Source organism: Tachyglossus aculeatus, chromosome 2, assembly GCF_015852505.1.
Source record: "Tachyglossus aculeatus isolate mTacAcu1 chromosome 2, mTacAcu1.pri, whole genome shotgun sequence".
Classification (NCBI taxonomy): domain Eukaryota; kingdom Metazoa; phylum Chordata; class Mammalia; order Monotremata; family Tachyglossidae; genus Tachyglossus; species Tachyglossus aculeatus.
In genome coordinates, this window is record NC_052067.1 from 136,127,682 (window position 1) to 136,144,676 (window position 16,995).

General features: G+C 45.2%; 1 protein-coding gene and 1 non-coding gene across 2 annotated transcripts; one reads left to right on the forward strand and one right to left on the reverse strand.

Moving 5' to 3' along the window:
• The first annotated feature begins 3,153 nt into the window (after positions 1–3,153).
• Positions 3,154–3,291, forward strand: LOC119924624. The gene has a single exon (XR_005449327.1). It is a non-coding gene; the product is annotated as a small nucleolar RNA SNORA7 (small nucleolar RNA).
• A 3,255-nt stretch (positions 3,292–6,546) lies between these two features.
• On the reverse strand, positions 6,547–7,497 carry LOC119943216 (olfactory receptor 52N2-like). Its single transcript, XM_038763994.1, has one exon. The coding sequence runs from the start codon at positions 7,495–7,497 to the stop codon at positions 6,547–6,549; it is 951 nt and encodes a 316-aa protein (XP_038619922.1).
• Positions 7,498–16,995: the final 9,498 nt, after the last annotated feature.

The window sequence follows — 16,995 nt, forward strand, 5'->3', positions numbered from 1 at the left end:
AATATCATTCAAGATATTATTCTCCATAGCCAAATCAAATGGCCAGAAATAGAAGCGGTTCAAACCCACAGGCCTTGTATGAAAGCTGGTGGGCAGCACACTGCACAAAGTAGATACTGATTACAAAAATGTCAATGACCAGCCTGCTGCCTTTACAACATCTGGAACTTTGAGAATTGAAAGAGGTCAGATCTTTGTTTCAAGTATTTCCCTTTATTCCTTTCTAATCTTGTCTCTTTTTCTCCTTAGAATCACCTGGATCCCAGACAGTTGGAAACCCCAGTTACCAGGAGCACACTCACTACACCCAAGATTTATGCCCTTTTTTCGAACTGATGCCTAAGCTCACAGACTTGACCATCCTACCTGCCCTCCTACCTCTATCCCTGAATGAATTTCCAGGTATCACCCTTGCACTTAGATTTACACCATTTATTTATCCCACCAACTGCCTCATGGCCCTTTGGTACATATCCATAAATCATTTGTTTATATTCAATAATTATTTAGACTTCTAGACTATAAGCTCCTTATGGTCAGAGAACATGTCTACCGACTCTGTTGTAACATGCTGTCCCAAGTGCTTAGTACATTCTCTGTACACAGAAAGTGCTCAATAAATCCCACTGATTGATTGATGAATGACAGACCCAGGAGTGTGACTACGAGGACCTTATTCACCAAGGGTGGCATCACCACCAGCCAAAAACGTTGAGCATCTCTCCTCTCAAGGGCTGGGAATCAAATCTAAATCAGTGTGGGGACCAGAATGATTGATAGCTGAAGAGGCGCAGCTACTTGGGAGTCTGAACTGCCCTATGTAAGAGCATCCACACTGCCTATATGCCCCTGCACCAAACGTACACATGACCTAGCACTGACACATTGACATTTTCTCTTCTGAGATGCCTGGAGAAGACTCTATGTGCTGTCTTGGAGGGTCACATTGTCCCCCGTCCATCACCAAGGCTGAAATGGAGATACCCCACCCCTGCCCCCTCTGCACCTTCTCCTCATTGCTCCTCTTGGAGCTGTGGCCCAGTGTTTCCTTTGTACAGCCAGGATAGGGTGCTGTGGTGCTTGGCACCAGCAGAATTTTCTGCTTTCTCCTTCCCTCAGCCAGTGTCTGTCTCTGCAGTTCACACTTCTTGTTCCCAGCCCAGCCCAAGCAGACTCGCATGTCTTTGCTGCTGCCCCAGCAATCCTTTGGCAGGGATGGGGCTCTCCAGACAAGGAGCATCGCCCTGAATCTAATGCCTGTACAGCCCAGAGAAGGGAGGGATGTTTATTGCACCTGAACCTCTTGGGAGCTGATTCCCCTCAAGGCTCCCTGGAACACACAATAGTAGGGCAGAAGAGTCCCTGCATCCCTAATCCCAATCCTCTGAATCGGTGAGCCATCTATAGCTTGGATAAACCTCCTCTGACCTTTTCCCTTGCAACCTGCCTGCCCTGGATCCCTACAGGGAGAGCCTGGCTGCTCCCAAGAACCCTGGAAAAACCAAAATCTTGACTTTTTCACTGCTGGTGACTCCCAATCATCCTGCTTCTTCTGAGTTAATAAAATAATGTTGGCATTTGTTAAGTGCTTACTATGTGCCAAGCACTGTTCTAAGCACCAGAATAGATACAAGGTTATAAGGTTGTCCCACCTGGAGCTCACAGTCTTAATCCCCATTTTACAGATGAGGGAACTGAAGCTCAGAGAAGTGAAGTGACTTGCCCAAAATCACACAGCTGACAAGTGGCGAAGCCGGAATTAGAACCCATGACCTCTGACTCCCAAGCCCAGCCTCTTTCCACTGAGCCACGCTGCTTCTCTTCTTTGGTTCCTCATTCCTTTCCAATTTAACCCTTTATATGGGTGGTCTTCTGAGTTACACTCTGGCCTTCTGGGTCCTGGTCTTGTCTCCCATTATGCCAGACCCAGCTGATGGGAAGGGAGAAAAACCTGGGGGGATGTCAGGTGCTTGCATCATTCTGTGTACATATCACAGAATGTTGCATCTTTCCTGATGTGTCTGTTTCTAGTCCTTCCTCCCCACACTTGGACTGCTAGCTTCCTGGAAAGCAGGGACCATATCTAATTCCCACTTTTGCATTCTTACCCACTCATCCACCAAGCTAGCTCCCATCCGCCAAGCTAGCCCCCATCTGCCAAGCTAGCTCTCTTCCTCCCTTCAAGGCCCTACTGAGAGCTCACCTCCTCCAGGAGGCCTTCCCAGAATGAGCCCCTTCCTTCCTCTCCCCCTCATCCCCCCATCTTACCTCCTTCCTTTCCCCACAGCACCTGTATATATGTATATATGTTTGTACATATTTATTACCCTATTTATTTATTTATTTATCTTACTTGCCATATCTATTATATTTATTTTATTTTGTTAGTATGTTTGGTTTTGTTCTCTGTCTCCCCTTTCTAGACTGTGAGCGCACTGTTGGGTAGGGACTGTCTCTATATTTTGCCAACTTGTACTTCCCAAGCGCTTAGTACAGTGCTCTGCACACAGTAAGTTCTCAATAAATACGATTGATTGATTGATTAAGTGCTTAGTAAACACTACTAATATGACAACTACTACTACTACATCCAATGGCCCTCTTGAGTGACAGAGCACTGAATGCGAGTCAGATAGTAATAACTAATTGCCACCATCCTCCATCCATTTACTTGTTTTTATGTGTATATATCTCGAATTATTTTATTTATATTCATTCATTCAATCATAATTATTGAGCGCTTATTGTATGCAGAGCACTATACTAAGTGCTTGGAAGGTACAATTCAGCAACAGATAGAGACAATCCCAACCCAACAACAGGCTCACAGTCTAGAAGGGGGAAGCTGACAACAAAACAGAACAAGTAGAAAGGCATCACTACCATGGAAAATATTATTACTACTATTTATATTAATGATTGCTCACTCATTTTGATGTTTTTCTCCTTGCTTCTAGGCTGTAAGCTCAGTGTGGGCAGGGATTGTCTCCGATTATTGCTGAATTGAACTTTACCAGTGCTCTGCGCATGGTAAGTGCTCAAAAAATACGATTGAATGAATGAATGAACCTAAGGACTTAAGAGGCTATCAGCTTATTTATTTCACTTACGTATTCATTTTTTGCTCCCTTTTGTGGTTATCAACTTAGAACTCCCCTCTCAAGGTCACACTTGGAGAGTTTCCAGTACTCTACCAGTCTCGGCTATAGGAGGGACCGTCAAGCGGAGAATTAACCATTCCATTCCTAGCTTGGTCAGTGGCTAGCAAGTGGAAGGCAAACTGCTACAAGTCACAACTCACCCAACCTGGGCAGCAGCAGCATGGGTGAGAGTCAAGGGAGGAGACCTTGGTTTGCTGTGTGGAAGGCGGCAATGGCAAACCACTTCCGTATTTTTACCAAGAAAACTCTATGGATACACTACAAGAACGATTGCAGGTGGAGAGTGGTGCGTTCTGGGAGAGATGTGTCTGTGGGGTCGCTATGGGTCAGAAACGACTCGATGGCATAAGACAAGACAATTTAGAACTGTATTTCCCTCTTGTTTCCACTACATGATATGATATCAGTGTCTGCCTGTCTTCCCCCATTTTACTGTGAAGCCCTCAAAGACAAGGACCATACCTTCTGTTTTCATTGTATGCTCCCAAGCACATGATATGTACACAGAAGATCCATCAATGCTCATAATGGTGGTGATGTTGATGAGAGAGAAGAGGTGTGGCTTAGTGGAAAAAGCATGGGCCTAGGAATAAGAGCTAATCCTGGCTCCATATTATTATTATTATCATTAACTTTGCTAAGCACTTCCTATGTGTCAAGTACTGTTCTATGCGCCGGGGTAGATGCAAGTTAAATTAGACAAGGTATGTGTCCCTTATGGGGTTCATAGTCTAAGTAGGAGAGAGAACAGGTAATGAATTCCCATTTTTTACAGTTGAGGAAACTGACACAGAGAAACTAAGTGACTTGTCCAATGTCACACAGAAAGCCATTGACAGAGCTGGTTATTAGAAACCAGGTCATCTGCCTTCTGCATGACTTCTGGCAAGTCACTCCCCTTCTTGCTTTGGTTTCCACATCTGTAAAATGGGGAATCAGTACCAGTTCACCATCTCATAAAGTAATGAGCCCCATGTGGGATAGAGATTGTGTCCAATTTGATTATCTTAGAATGGTATTTGGCACAAAGTAATCACTCAACCATGAAACCCATCATTTTCATTAAGAAATCAGAGCCCACTGAGGCAGGGGGCTTGGCAAACTCATCTTTTCTCAGAGACCAAGAGAGCAATGGTAAAGTAACTTCCCAGGCAGGGAGGGGAGAAAAACCATTGCCTGATTCCAGTTCTCCACCCAGCTGTCCTCCCTACCAGGACAAAGCTGCCTGTGGTGCCAGTAGGATCCATTCTGATCTCTTCTGGATTTGTTGAATTCTAACCTTCTTTCTCAGTGTTTTAATTTGTATTCTAATTGCCCCCTACCAAAACAGGTAGAGCAGTTCCAATTCTTTCCATAAAGATCTCCAGAGATAGAACCCCATCACTTCACTGAATGTCCAGTTCTTTCATTCAATTATATTTACTGAATGCTCACTGTGTGCAGAGCACTGTACTAAAGTGCTTGGAAACTACAATTTGGCAACAGGTAGATACAATCCCTACCCAACAACAGGCTCACAGTCTAGAAGGGGGAGGCAGACAACAAAACAAAACGAGTAGACAGGCGCCAATATCATCAAAACAGATAAATAGAATTATAGATATATACACATCATTAATAAAATAAATATAGTAATAAATATGTACAAATAAGCATAAGTACTGCAGGGAGGGAAAGGGGGTAGAGCAGAGGGAGGGAGTAGGGGCAATGGGGAGGGGAGAAGGAGCAGAGGAAAAGGTGGGGTTCAGTCTGGGAAGGCCTGTTGAAGGAGTTGAGTTCTCAGTAGGGCTTTGAAGGGGGGATGAGAGCTAGTTTGGTGGATGTGAGGCTGGAGGGCATTCCAGACCAGAGGTAGGATGTGGGCCAGGGGTCGATGGTGGGACGGGGAGAATAAGGCACAGTGAGGGGGTGAGTGTCAGAGGAGCAGAGTGTGCGGGTTGGGCTGGGCTGGGCTCTCAGCCCCAGATTGCCCTCGCAGGGGTCCGTGTCCTCCCAGAAATTGGCGGTGAGTTTAAAGAGCAGAACGGGCTGCGCTGAAGCAGCATAGATTAGTAGAAAGAGCCCGGGACTGGGAGTCAGAAGGTCATGGGTCCCGACTCCACTTGTCTGTTCTGTGACCTTGGGGAAGTCACTTAATTTCTCTGTGCTTCGGTTTCCTCATCAATCTTCCTGGCTTCCCCAAGTTTCCTGAAGATAGTCCCATGTCAGAGGAGTTTCAAGGAGTCTGGCCCCCCACGGCATGCCATCCTGGTCTTAGGTGCTTTGGCCTCAGCCTCAGTAGGGTGACTCTGTGCAGATTTAAGATATTTAGATCCCACATCTTATGCCAGTGTCCGACAGTCTTAGGTTTATAAACTGCCTGAGCTCAGCCTGCCCAAGCTGGCAGATTATTGCTCTCTGTTTCATGTGTATGCCTAACTCCAAATGGTTTCTACTGACTTTCAGCATCAAGGACACAAACTCCCCAGCCACCTTCACTGATCACAAAAGACAAGACTGACCACACTGCCTTATATCGATTCAATCCATACCTCAGAGGCAGCCCCTGAACTGGAATTGGTTCCACATCTGGTGCTTCTATTCAGATCTTCAGAGCCAGCAAGATGGCTAATGACTTTTCCTTCCAAACCCTGGACAGTGTTTAGTACAGTAAGTACAGAACAGTAAGGGCTCTATAAATGCTTTAGATTGATTAACTAACTACCTAGTCATATGTCTAGGAGTAATCTCCAGTTCCAGAGAATCAATCATTAGCATTTGTTTATTGATAATATTGACAAATACACTTTAGCATTGATAAATTCAAGAAACAGCCAACAGGATAATTTTACAACTTAAATCCAAATATTTTCCAAAAAAACCCATTTATGCAGAAGATAAATACATATTCTTCCTGGTATAACCCAAGGAGCTCTGGACCATACATCAAACATCACTGTTAGCCTCCTCATTTCTTGGCTTCCTCTTCTGAAGAAGTCCCTTCCCCTCAAGAAAATACTGTGGCCTAGTGGAGAGTGAGAATCTAATCTCATCTCTGACACTTGCTGCATGAGCTTGTGCAAGTCACTTACTTTCCCTGTCCCCCAGATTCCTCTTCTGGATAAAAGGATTTCAATACTTATTCCCCCTCCTATTTAGACTTTAAGCAACTAAAGGAACAGGGACTGTGTGCAACGTACTTACTTTGTCTCTACACCAGCATTTAGTGAAATGCCTCACACACAGTAAGCACTTCAATGTTATTATTATTATTTTGGTTATTCTTATTGTTATCACTATAAAAACAATGATAATAATTATTATTATTTCCCATTCGGGTAGGACCAAGATCACTCTTGGTCTCTTAGGTCAGGCAGGTCTTAGGTTAATTCAGTGCCCCCTTTCCTCAGGGCCCCCTTTTCCCACCAAACAGCCTGACCACAGATTCCCGAATCTGCTGAGTCTTCACCCCATAGACAACGGGGTTCATCATTGGGGGCAGCACTAGGTACAAGTTGGCAATGATGATGTGCACATGGTGGGGGATGGTGTGTCCCCCAAAGCGATGGGTGAAGAAGGAGAAGAAGGCTGGGACATAGGTGATAATGATGGCAATAATGTGAGCAGTACAGGTGTTGAAGGCTTTGTGCTGTGCCTCTGCTGAAGACAGGCTCACCACAGCCCTAAGAATCGCAGTGTAGGATGCAGATATACAGAGGATGTCAAATCCTCCAATAAGAATGGCAACCATCAGCCCATAGACAGCATTGACCTTGATGTTACCACAGGAAACCTTGGCTACAGACATGTGGTCACAGTAGGTATGGGGGATGATGTGGCCATGGCAGAAGGGCAGTCTCTTGATCAGAAAAGTGAAGGGAATGACCAGTATGGCCCCCCTGAAGAAAGTGGCCAGCCCAATCCTGACAATAATGGGGTTGGTTAAGATGGTGGAGTATCTCAGTGGGTAGCAGATGGCCACATAGCGATCCAGGGCCATGAGCATGAGGACCCCGGATTCCATCCCTGTGATGGTGTGGACAAAGAACATCTGGATGAGGCAAGTGCTGAAGTCGATCTCCCTTAAATTGAACCAGAAGAGAAAGAGCATTCTAGGCACAGTGCAGCTGCACATGGCCAGGTCTGTGGAAGACAGCATGGCCAGAAAATAGTACATGGGCTGGTGCAGTGCTTCCTCACGACAGATGAGGTAAATGAGTCCACAGTTCCCCACCACGGCAATGACATACATGGAGCAGAAAGGGAGGGAGAGCCAGGCATGTAGGGCCTCCAGACTTGGGATGCCATTCAGGGTGAATAGGGTTGGGGTGAAGCTGGAGCTGTTGGGAAATAACATACCCACCACACCTGCATCACCCTTGGTGCTCAGGGAAGGGTGGGAGGAGGAAAGAGGCAGTATTAACAGTTCCAGATCTCACAGCTGCCAATTTGTCTGGACTGGATCAGTTGCCCACACCACCTGGAGCTCAGAAGACATGTGACTCATTCCAGCCAAGACGCTGTAGGCATCTCTCAGTCTTGGTGCTCAGAAAACAGTATTTCTGCCTGTGCTGAGCCAAGAAATTCATCTCTTACAATGTCTGAGCACAGGGTCTAGAATTTCCCCAAACCTGCAGGTAGAAGGAATAATTGGTCACACTGTTCCATCCAAGTTCCCCTACGTCACCCGTCCCCCCTCCTTTCCCTGATTCTATCAGTCAGCTGAGCACTCCTGGTGGAAAGCATGAATTGTGTTCCTGACCCTAGACTTCTTGGTGGCTGGTGGAAATTCTGAAAGGGACAGTGCCAAATGTCATTTGGCAGCAACTAAAACAATATGATGGACTTCTGGATTCTTCTGATGCAGTTTCAACCAGAAAATGCAAATCCATCCCCAACTCTTCTCTTCCATGGAGACCTCTTTCATGCCCCAGCAGGTACTTTGAATTTCTTTGGTCCTATTCCTGCATCTTTGGTCCTCGGGGCTATACCATCCCTCCTCCACCCCAGACAGATGCCCTTTGTTGGGTGCCCAGTACATACATCTTGTCCGATGTCCCTGCTTTTCTCAACCCACCTTCCTGGATCTTCCTCTCACAACGAGATGTCCTGTTGTCTTTACAGCAAATCCATCATGTCCATGGCATCTGAGGTCACCCAGAGAGGAGGTAGAAATGATGAAGTCTCACCCCGAACTCTGGCTGGAACCTGGCTGTGTGAAGAATCCAGAAGGCAAGTGGCAGAAAGATTCAGGAGCATATGGCTATGGGTTGGACGAGTGTGCAGATTTGACAGTGTTTCTGTGGCCCTTCCCCAGGGGGTTCTCCAGCCAGCATAGCCTCAGATGTTTGTACTTCCTTCTCTCACTGGCTCAAAGGCTCCATGGGCAGAGGGACAAGGATTGTATTCCCAGAGCTGAGGCTCTTCAGAGCCTTTGAGCCAATCTGAGAAGAAAAACATAAAGTGTGGAAAAGTTTACAAATGTTCCTATGGTTGAGTGTGAGCCTACTGGGGTTCTTCATAATGAACTCTTAGCCACCTGATGGAAGATTTCTGACATCACAGAGTCTAGCCCCCTGCCTCCGAGAAAGGTTGTGTTCACCCCAGTTGAAAGCATGACACATTTCTTTTTAGATCTCCATTCAGCAACTATCCCAGTATTTATGAAACATAGTGTTAACAATCCTCACCGTTTACTTCTATCTAGCCTTAATCATCTTTTCGTCCATTTGCTTGTTGTGTTTTCAGTGGAGATAAAGTCTCCATAAATAATAATATGTATTTTACATAAATGATTAGGTTAGATCAATGCTAGACTCTGTCTTCTGAATATTCCCTATCCACACATCATTTTTTAAATAAGTGCTCCTCCTCTTCCTTCTCCTCTATTTCCTTTTTAATAATAATAGTAATAATAATACTGGCATTTATTAAGCACTTGCTATGTGTAAGCACTGTTCTAAGCACTGGGGTGGTTACAAGGTGATCAGGTTGTCCCATGGGGGCTCACAGTCTTAATCCCCATTTTACAGATGAAGTTACTGAGGCACAAAGTGACGTGACTTGACCAAAGTCATACAGCTGACAATTGGCGGAGTCAGGATTTAAACCCATAACCTTTGACTCCAAAGGCCCTGCTCTTTCCACTGAGCTGCGTTGCTTCTCTCTTTCTCCTCCTCATCCTCCTTGTCTTGGCCCTCTTCCTTGTTCTCCTTATCCTCCTCATCCTCATCCTCTTCTTCCTGCTCGTTCTCATCTTCCTTATCCTTGTCCTCATTCCCCTCTTCGCATCCTCCTCCTCCTCCTCTTTCCCCCTTTACCATTATCATAAGCATATTAATAATGAATATTAATTGAGCACCTACTGGGTAGCGATCACTGTAGTGATCACTAGGAAGTGTATAGTAAAATGTGAAAGCACATGTTTCTTTGAGAAGTTTAAGAAACAGAAGAGAATGCAGACAGACACACATCATCTACATACAGAGGGAACAGGAAGAAAACTAATAGATTTATTAATTTTGTCACATATGCTATTACTTATTCAATTATGCCATTATTTATTCATTTAAGAAGGGTAGGTTGGACCAAGCAAAGCTAAGGAGCTGGGATTCAGAAGGGCTGGAGAGGAGAGATGTAAAGATACAGCTGGTGGAATCCTAATTGATTCCATGTCTGGTTGTAGGGTAAGTTTTCAAATTGCTCAGTAGTGACAGAAAATGACTTTCAATTTGGGGATAGCCTTAACAAGAAATACACCATAAATTAGGGTGCAAGGTTGGGACAGGTGAGTTACCAAAACTTGGACGTGTTCAGTATGAGGAAATTTATTGATATAAACTCAGGACTAAGGAAAAGATACCATCGCAAATTTGATATGAGGTGGCTGGTCTACCACATTTCTTCATGTGGGTTTTGCCAACATAAGTTTTTTGAGATGCCTCTACTCCACAGACAGTTATTCACTATTAGCAGTGCCTTCATCAAATACAAAAAATTAGTTAAACTGGTGGCAGACCCTGATTATATTATTATCTTCTATTTGCATTATGGGAACCAGCAGGGAATGATCAGATGGACTTTCTTCCAGTTGCTCTGATCAAAATGATTATTTCTTTGTGAAAATGCTGGATACACGTTCACGGATCTGCTTGGTCCTCACCCCATAGACGATGGGGTTGAGGCTGGGTGGAACAACCATGTACAGGTTGGCCAGGAAGATGTGAATGTAGCCGGGGATTTTGTTCTGTCCAAAGCAGTACGTGAGGATGGAGAAGGGGACGGGGATGAAGAAGACAAGGATGACACAGATGTGGGAGATGCAAGTGTTATGATTTTGAGTCGTGCATCCTGGGAGGGTAGTCTGAAGACAGTGTAGAGAATCCTGATGTAGGAGATGGCAATCAGCAGTACATCCAAAATAATAAGGCAAATGACACCTAAACCATAAATGATGTCAAGTTTGTTGCTTGCACATTCCAACCGGGCAATGCCCATTTGCTCACAATACGCAAGGGGGAAGATTTGGTGCCCACAGTAGAGCAACCTCAAGAGAAAAAATACCACTGGAACTATCAGACAGAAATTCCACAGGACAGCTAACCCTAGAAATACCCTAATGGATTTATTGGTGAGGATGGTGCAGTAGCGGAGAGGCTTGCAGATGGCCATGTAGCAGTCATAGCCCATGGCCATGAGCACCATGTACTCCATGATGGTGAACATGTGGATGAAAAACATCTGGGTGAGGCAGCCCCCAAATCTGATCTCCTTCAGGTGGAGCCAAAAGATGCCCAGCATCTTGGGGATGGTGGCCAAGGACAAGCTCAGATTGACGGTTGCCAGCATGGCCAGGAAGTAGAACATAGGGCGATGGAGGCTCTGCTCAGTCTTGATCACGAACAGGAAGGTGCAGATTCCCATGAGACTGATCAGGTACATGGCACAGAAGGGGAAGCCCAGCCAGTTGTGTGAAGATTACAGCCCTGGTACCCCCAGCAGGAGGAAGGAGGAGGGGTGGAATTGGGTGCCACTGTGATTTCTGTTGTCCATGGACATTACTGGAAGAGACTCTGTTCTTCTTTCATTTAATGTGGGTTCTGGAGAGACCTAAAGAAAATACATTATTGCTCTGCTATCTGAGTGGAATCCATTTGTTTTGCCATTTATATTTTTCTTGATTTCTCTTTAGGAAAAATGTTACCTCAATTAAGAAACAAATCCCTCATAGAACCTTAACAATGGTGATGCTTATTTTGACTGAGAATGGACCAGATAAGCATTATCTGTGCATTCCCCACCGAGTCACTCTATCATGATCCTTGCAGTGACTTTGGGTTTGCAGACCACATAGAATTTTTTAATGAATGAATCAATCAATGAATTAGTCAGTCAGCCCATCACCAGTGGTATTAATTGAGCACTTAATACTACTGAGTGCAAGACACTGTACTAAGTGCTTGGGAGAGTACAAAGTCCAAGATCAGGCTCATAGTGCAGTTACTAAAATAAATAATCCCTTCCCTTTCCCTCTTCTGGAACTCAGACTTTCTCCAGAACTGGAATGAGTCCTGGACATCCTCAAATTATGTCTGGCTAATACCTCTGGCTCCCAGGAAAGAGGGAAGAAATGAAATCAGCCATGCATTGGAATTGTGTTTCCCCACAACTCTGTCACTGATAGGTTTATCTGTCCCTCACAGATAAACAGGCACAATGGCCCTGTAATATCACTGCTTCCATCCCCACAGTGTTAAACCATGTAAAGATGTCCGGAAGTAGATTCAAGATGAATCACGTATGTTCATCCTCAAAACATTTCCCAATGTGTCAGAGTGTCCCAGAGTGGGATGCCCAGAGGGGTGGGACATTGAAAATCTCTCACTCCATCCCTTCTCCCCTCCTTAACTTCCATCTTCAACCACTCACTCTCCACTGGTTCCTTCCCCTCTGCCTTCAAACATGCCCATGTCTCTCCCATCCTAAAAAAACGCTCTGTTGACCCCACCTCACTTTCTAGTTATTTCCCCATCTCCCTCCTACCATTCCTTTCCAAACTCCTTGAACGAGCTGTCTACACACACTGCCTCGAATTCCTCAACACCAACTCTCTCCTCGACCCCGTCCCGTCTGGCTCCCATCCCCAACATTCCACGGAAACTGCCCTCTCAAAGGTCACCAATTACCTCCTGCTTGCCAAATCCAACGGCTCATACTCTATCCTAATCCTCCTCGACCTCTCAGTTGCCTTCTACACTGTGGACCACCCCCTTCTCCTCAACACGCTATCCGACCTTGGCTTCGCAGACTCCATACTCTCCTGGTTCTCCTCTTATCTCTCTGGTCGTTCATACTCAGTCTCTTTTGCAGGCTCCTCCTCCCCCTCCATCCCCTAACTGTGGGGGTTCCCCAAGGTTCAGTTCTCAGTCCCCTTCTGTTCTCGATCTACACTCACTCCCTTGGTGACCTCATTCGCTCCCACGGCTTCAACTATCATCTCTATACTGACGAAACCCAGATCTACATCTCTGCCCCTGCTCTCTCCCCCTCCCTCCAGGCTCACATCTCCTCCTGCCTTCAGGACATCTCCATCTGGATGTCTGCTCGCCACCTAAAACTCAACATGTCCAAGACGGAACTCCTTGTCTTCCCTCCCAAACCCTGCCCTCTCCCTGACTTTCCCATCACTGTGGACGGCACTACCATCCTTCCCATCTCACAAGCCCGTAACTTTGGTGTCATCCTCGACTCCGCTCTCTCGTTCACCCCTCACATCCAAGCCATGAACAAAACCTGCCGGTCTCAGCTCTGCAACATTGCCAAGATCTGCCCTTTCCTCTCTATCCAAACTGCTACCCTGCTCGTTCAAGCTCTCATCCTACCCGTCTGGACTACTGCATCAGCCTCCTCTCTGATCTCCCATCCTCGTGTCTCCCCCCACTTCAATCCATACTTCATGCCGCTGCCCGGATTGTCTTTGTCCAGAAACACTTTGGGCATGTTACTCCCCTCCTCAAAAATCTCCAGTGGCTACCAATCAACCTACGCATCAGGCAAAAACTCCTCACCCTCGGCTTCAAGGCTCTCCATCACCTCGCCCCCTCCTACCTCACCTCCCTTCTCTCCTTCTACAGCCCACTCCACACCCTCCGCTCCTTTGCCGCTAATCTTCTCACCATGCCTCATTCTTGCCTGTCCCGCCATTGACCCCCGGCCCATGTCATCCCCCGGGCCTGGAATGCCCTCCCTCTGCCCATCCGCCAAGCTAGCTCTCTTCCTCCCTTCAAGGCCCTACTGAGAGCTCACCTCCCCCAGGAGGCCATCCCAGACTGAGCCCCCTCCTTCCTTGCCCCCTCGTCCCCCTCTCCATCCCCCCGTCTTACCTCCTTCCCTTCCCCACAACACCTGTATATATGTATATATGTTCGTACATATTTATTACTCTATTTATTTATTTATTTTACTTGTACATATCTATTCTATTTATTTTATTTTCTTAATATGTTTGGTTTTGTTCTCTGTCTCCCCCTCTAGACTGCGAGCCCACTGTTGGGTAGGGACTGTCTCTATATGTTGCCAACTTGTACTTCCCAAGTGCTTAGTACAGTGCTCTGCACACAGTAAGCACTCAATTAATACAATTGATTGATTGATTGATTGATTGAAAAGAGAATCCCAGATTTAAACAACCTCACATTATATAATAATAATAATTGTGTGTGGATTAGTGGATAGAGCACAGGCCTGGGAGTCAGAAGGACCTAGGCCTAGAACCAATGTCCACCACATGTCTGCTGTGTGACCTTGGGTAAGTCACTTAACTTCTATCAGCCTTAGTTTCCTCATCTGTAAATTGGGGATTAAGAGTGTGAGCCCCATGTGGGAAAGGGACTTTGCCCAACCTGATTAATTTGCATCTACCCCAGTGCTTAGAATAATGCTTAGTACATAGCCAGTCCTTAGCAAGAACCATAACTATTATTATTATCATTTTACTAAACACTGGGTTGGATACAAGCAAATCTGGTTGAACAGAGTCCCTGGGCCTCAGACTCTAAATCCCCTTTTTACAGATGAGGTCATTTAGACCCAGAGAAGTTAAATGATTTGCCCATGGTCTCAAAGGTGACAAGTGGTAGAGGTGGAATTAGGACACAGATCCTTCTGACTCCTAGGTCCGTGCTCTATCGATTAGGCAACACTGCTTCTCAATGTGAGACTGTGAGCCCACTGTTGGGTAGGGACTGTCTCTATATGTTGCCATCTCCTACTCCCAAGTGCTTAGCACAGTGCTCTGCACACAGTAAGTGCTCAATCAATCAATCAATCATATTTATTGATTGATCGTAATAAATACGATTGAATGAATGAATGAATGAATGAATGAATGAATGTGACCCAGAGTATCATCAAGTAGGATGGCCAGAGGGAGTAGGACATGGCAGGAGAATCCCAGGTTTAACCACCGATGTATACCAGGGCCAGCTGGTAATTTTCCCAGCAGCTGGTAATTTTCCCAGCCGCTCCAGCTAGGAAATTTACTGGGGAGACATGCATAAATACCAGCACATTGTCAGGCAGTGAGGAACAATTAGAAAGTGTGCCATATTTTAGAAAAATGGTCTTAATTTGGCTGAAGATTTTGACAGGACACTCTGCTAAGTCTTACTACACTATTGAGGAATACTTTGGTGTGGTACAAAATTGATAAGGTATTTGTTGTGTAAAATAACTCTGTGTTCCGTACACAATACACATTTTTTATTCTCCAGAAAAATCAACCAATCAAATCCATGGTATTACCATGTACAGAGCACTGTACCAAGTGCTTGGCAGAGTGCAGTGCGACAGAATAAGTGGACATGATTTCTACCCTCAAGGAACTTACAATCTAGCAAGCGAGTCAATCATCAAAGTAAATTACCAATAGGGGAAGTAGCAGAGTATAAGGATATTTGCCCAAGTTGTGTGGAGGTAGGGTGACTATCAAAGTTCTTAGAAGATACACACCCAAGGGCCTAGATGAAGCAGAAGGGGCAGAAGGAAGGGAGAATAGGGTGGGGAAATGAGAGGTTAAGGCCCAGTGCAGAAAGGAGAGTGAATATGGTGGGGAGATATACGGTTAATTTGGGAAGGCTTCCTGGAGGAGATATTGTTTTAAAATGGCTTTGAAGATGGGAAGAGTGGCGATCTGATGACTATGAAGAGGGAGGAGTTCCAGGCCAGGGGGCAGTGGTGAGAGAGATGGGATGGAGGCACAGGTTGGTGTTTAGAAGAGCAACATGGGTGGGTTGTGTTGTGGTGGAAAAGGAGAGAGGTGAGATAAGAGCGGGGAAACTGATTGAGTGCCTTAAAGTTGATGTTGAGGAGGGAGAGCAATGACATTATAAAGAGTTCTACGTTTGCTGGACACAGAGGTAGGTAAGAGATTCACTTAGCTGGCCTGATGGACCCCCAGGCCTGATTTCGCACTGCTCTATTCCAAGAGAGATTCACCCTGTGGACAAGTTGTGCCCGGTATTGGGAAGCAGGAATTTACAGCAGATAACAAAAAAATGCAACCTTGGTCTATCATTGGACACAGCTTGCATTTTTGTGGATTGCTTATATGTGAACAACCTAATTTTTCTACACCCAGTATAGATTCTACATGCCATCTATTTTTACAAATTGTGACTATGTCTATCCTGCTCTACCAGGGAGCTTTGAGCAGAAACTGGTGAAATTTATTTTTGGTGCAGAAAATGTAATGATAATAATTGTAGTATTTCTTAAATGCTTACTATGTGCCAAGAACTGTAGTAAGCATGGGGTAATCAGGTCGTCAAGTAATCAGGTTGAACACAGGAGCTGTCCCACATGGAGCTCACAGTGTAAGTAGGAGGGAGAACAGAAATTTAATTCCCAATTTTCTGATGAGGAAACAGGAACACAGAAATTAAGAACTCAGGCAATATTGTTTTCACTAGGCCACACTGCTTCTTTCTGTAGTTACTCCTCTGCCCTATTTATGAACTTTTCATTGTAGTTTTGAACTTACTTTCAAATAATCTTTCAAAGAGGTTCTGAACACACCTTTCACCATCAAAGATGTGGTCCTCTATAGAATAGTGAAACAACCCAAATGTGAATGCATGGTCTAGAACGAACTTAAAGTCTTGAAAATAGTCATTCATTCAATTGCAGTCATAAAACTGAATCAGATGGTGTTCCTTCAGAAATCTTCCTGCAAAGACGGAACCTAATGTGTAGACATCCATATAAGCCTTGTTCCACCAGTAGGAATGTCCCAGGTCTCCAAGGCTGGAAGCATAAACACCTTCTTCAGGAAGAAAGGTGAGGGAGCTGATAGTCATTTCTTGGGTATCTGACCATTCTGTGTAGGGTCCCAGGTAAACTCATTCTGGATCAAGGCCAACTAGAGAAGCAGCATGGCCTAGGGTATAGAGCATGGGCTTGGGAGTCAGAAGGACCTAGGTTAGAATACAGGCTCTGCCACTTGTCTGCTGTGCGACCTTGGACAAGTCACTTCACTTCTCTGTGCCCGTGACCTCATCTATAAAATGGAGATTAAGACTGAGCCCCATTTGGGACTTGGACTGTGTCCCACCTGATTATCTTGTACCTACCCCAGAGCTTAACACAGTGCCGGGCACATAGTAAGCCCTTAACAGATATCATTTAAAAATTGCATATCATGTATTTACTACCTGAATAGCAATGGGGCTTCAGAACACAACACAGCTCAGCAGACATCATCTTTGAAGTATGAGAAATTCTGGGGACATACAGGGAAAAACACCAAGAAGACCTCTATTAGCTATATTTCTTAATCTCCTATAATGCATTTAATGTC

Coding starts and splice junctions, on each gene's coding strand:
- LOC119943216 (XM_038763994.1), bottom strand. CDS start 7,497: ATGTTATTTCCCAACAGCTCCAGCTTCACCCCAACCCTATTCACCCTG.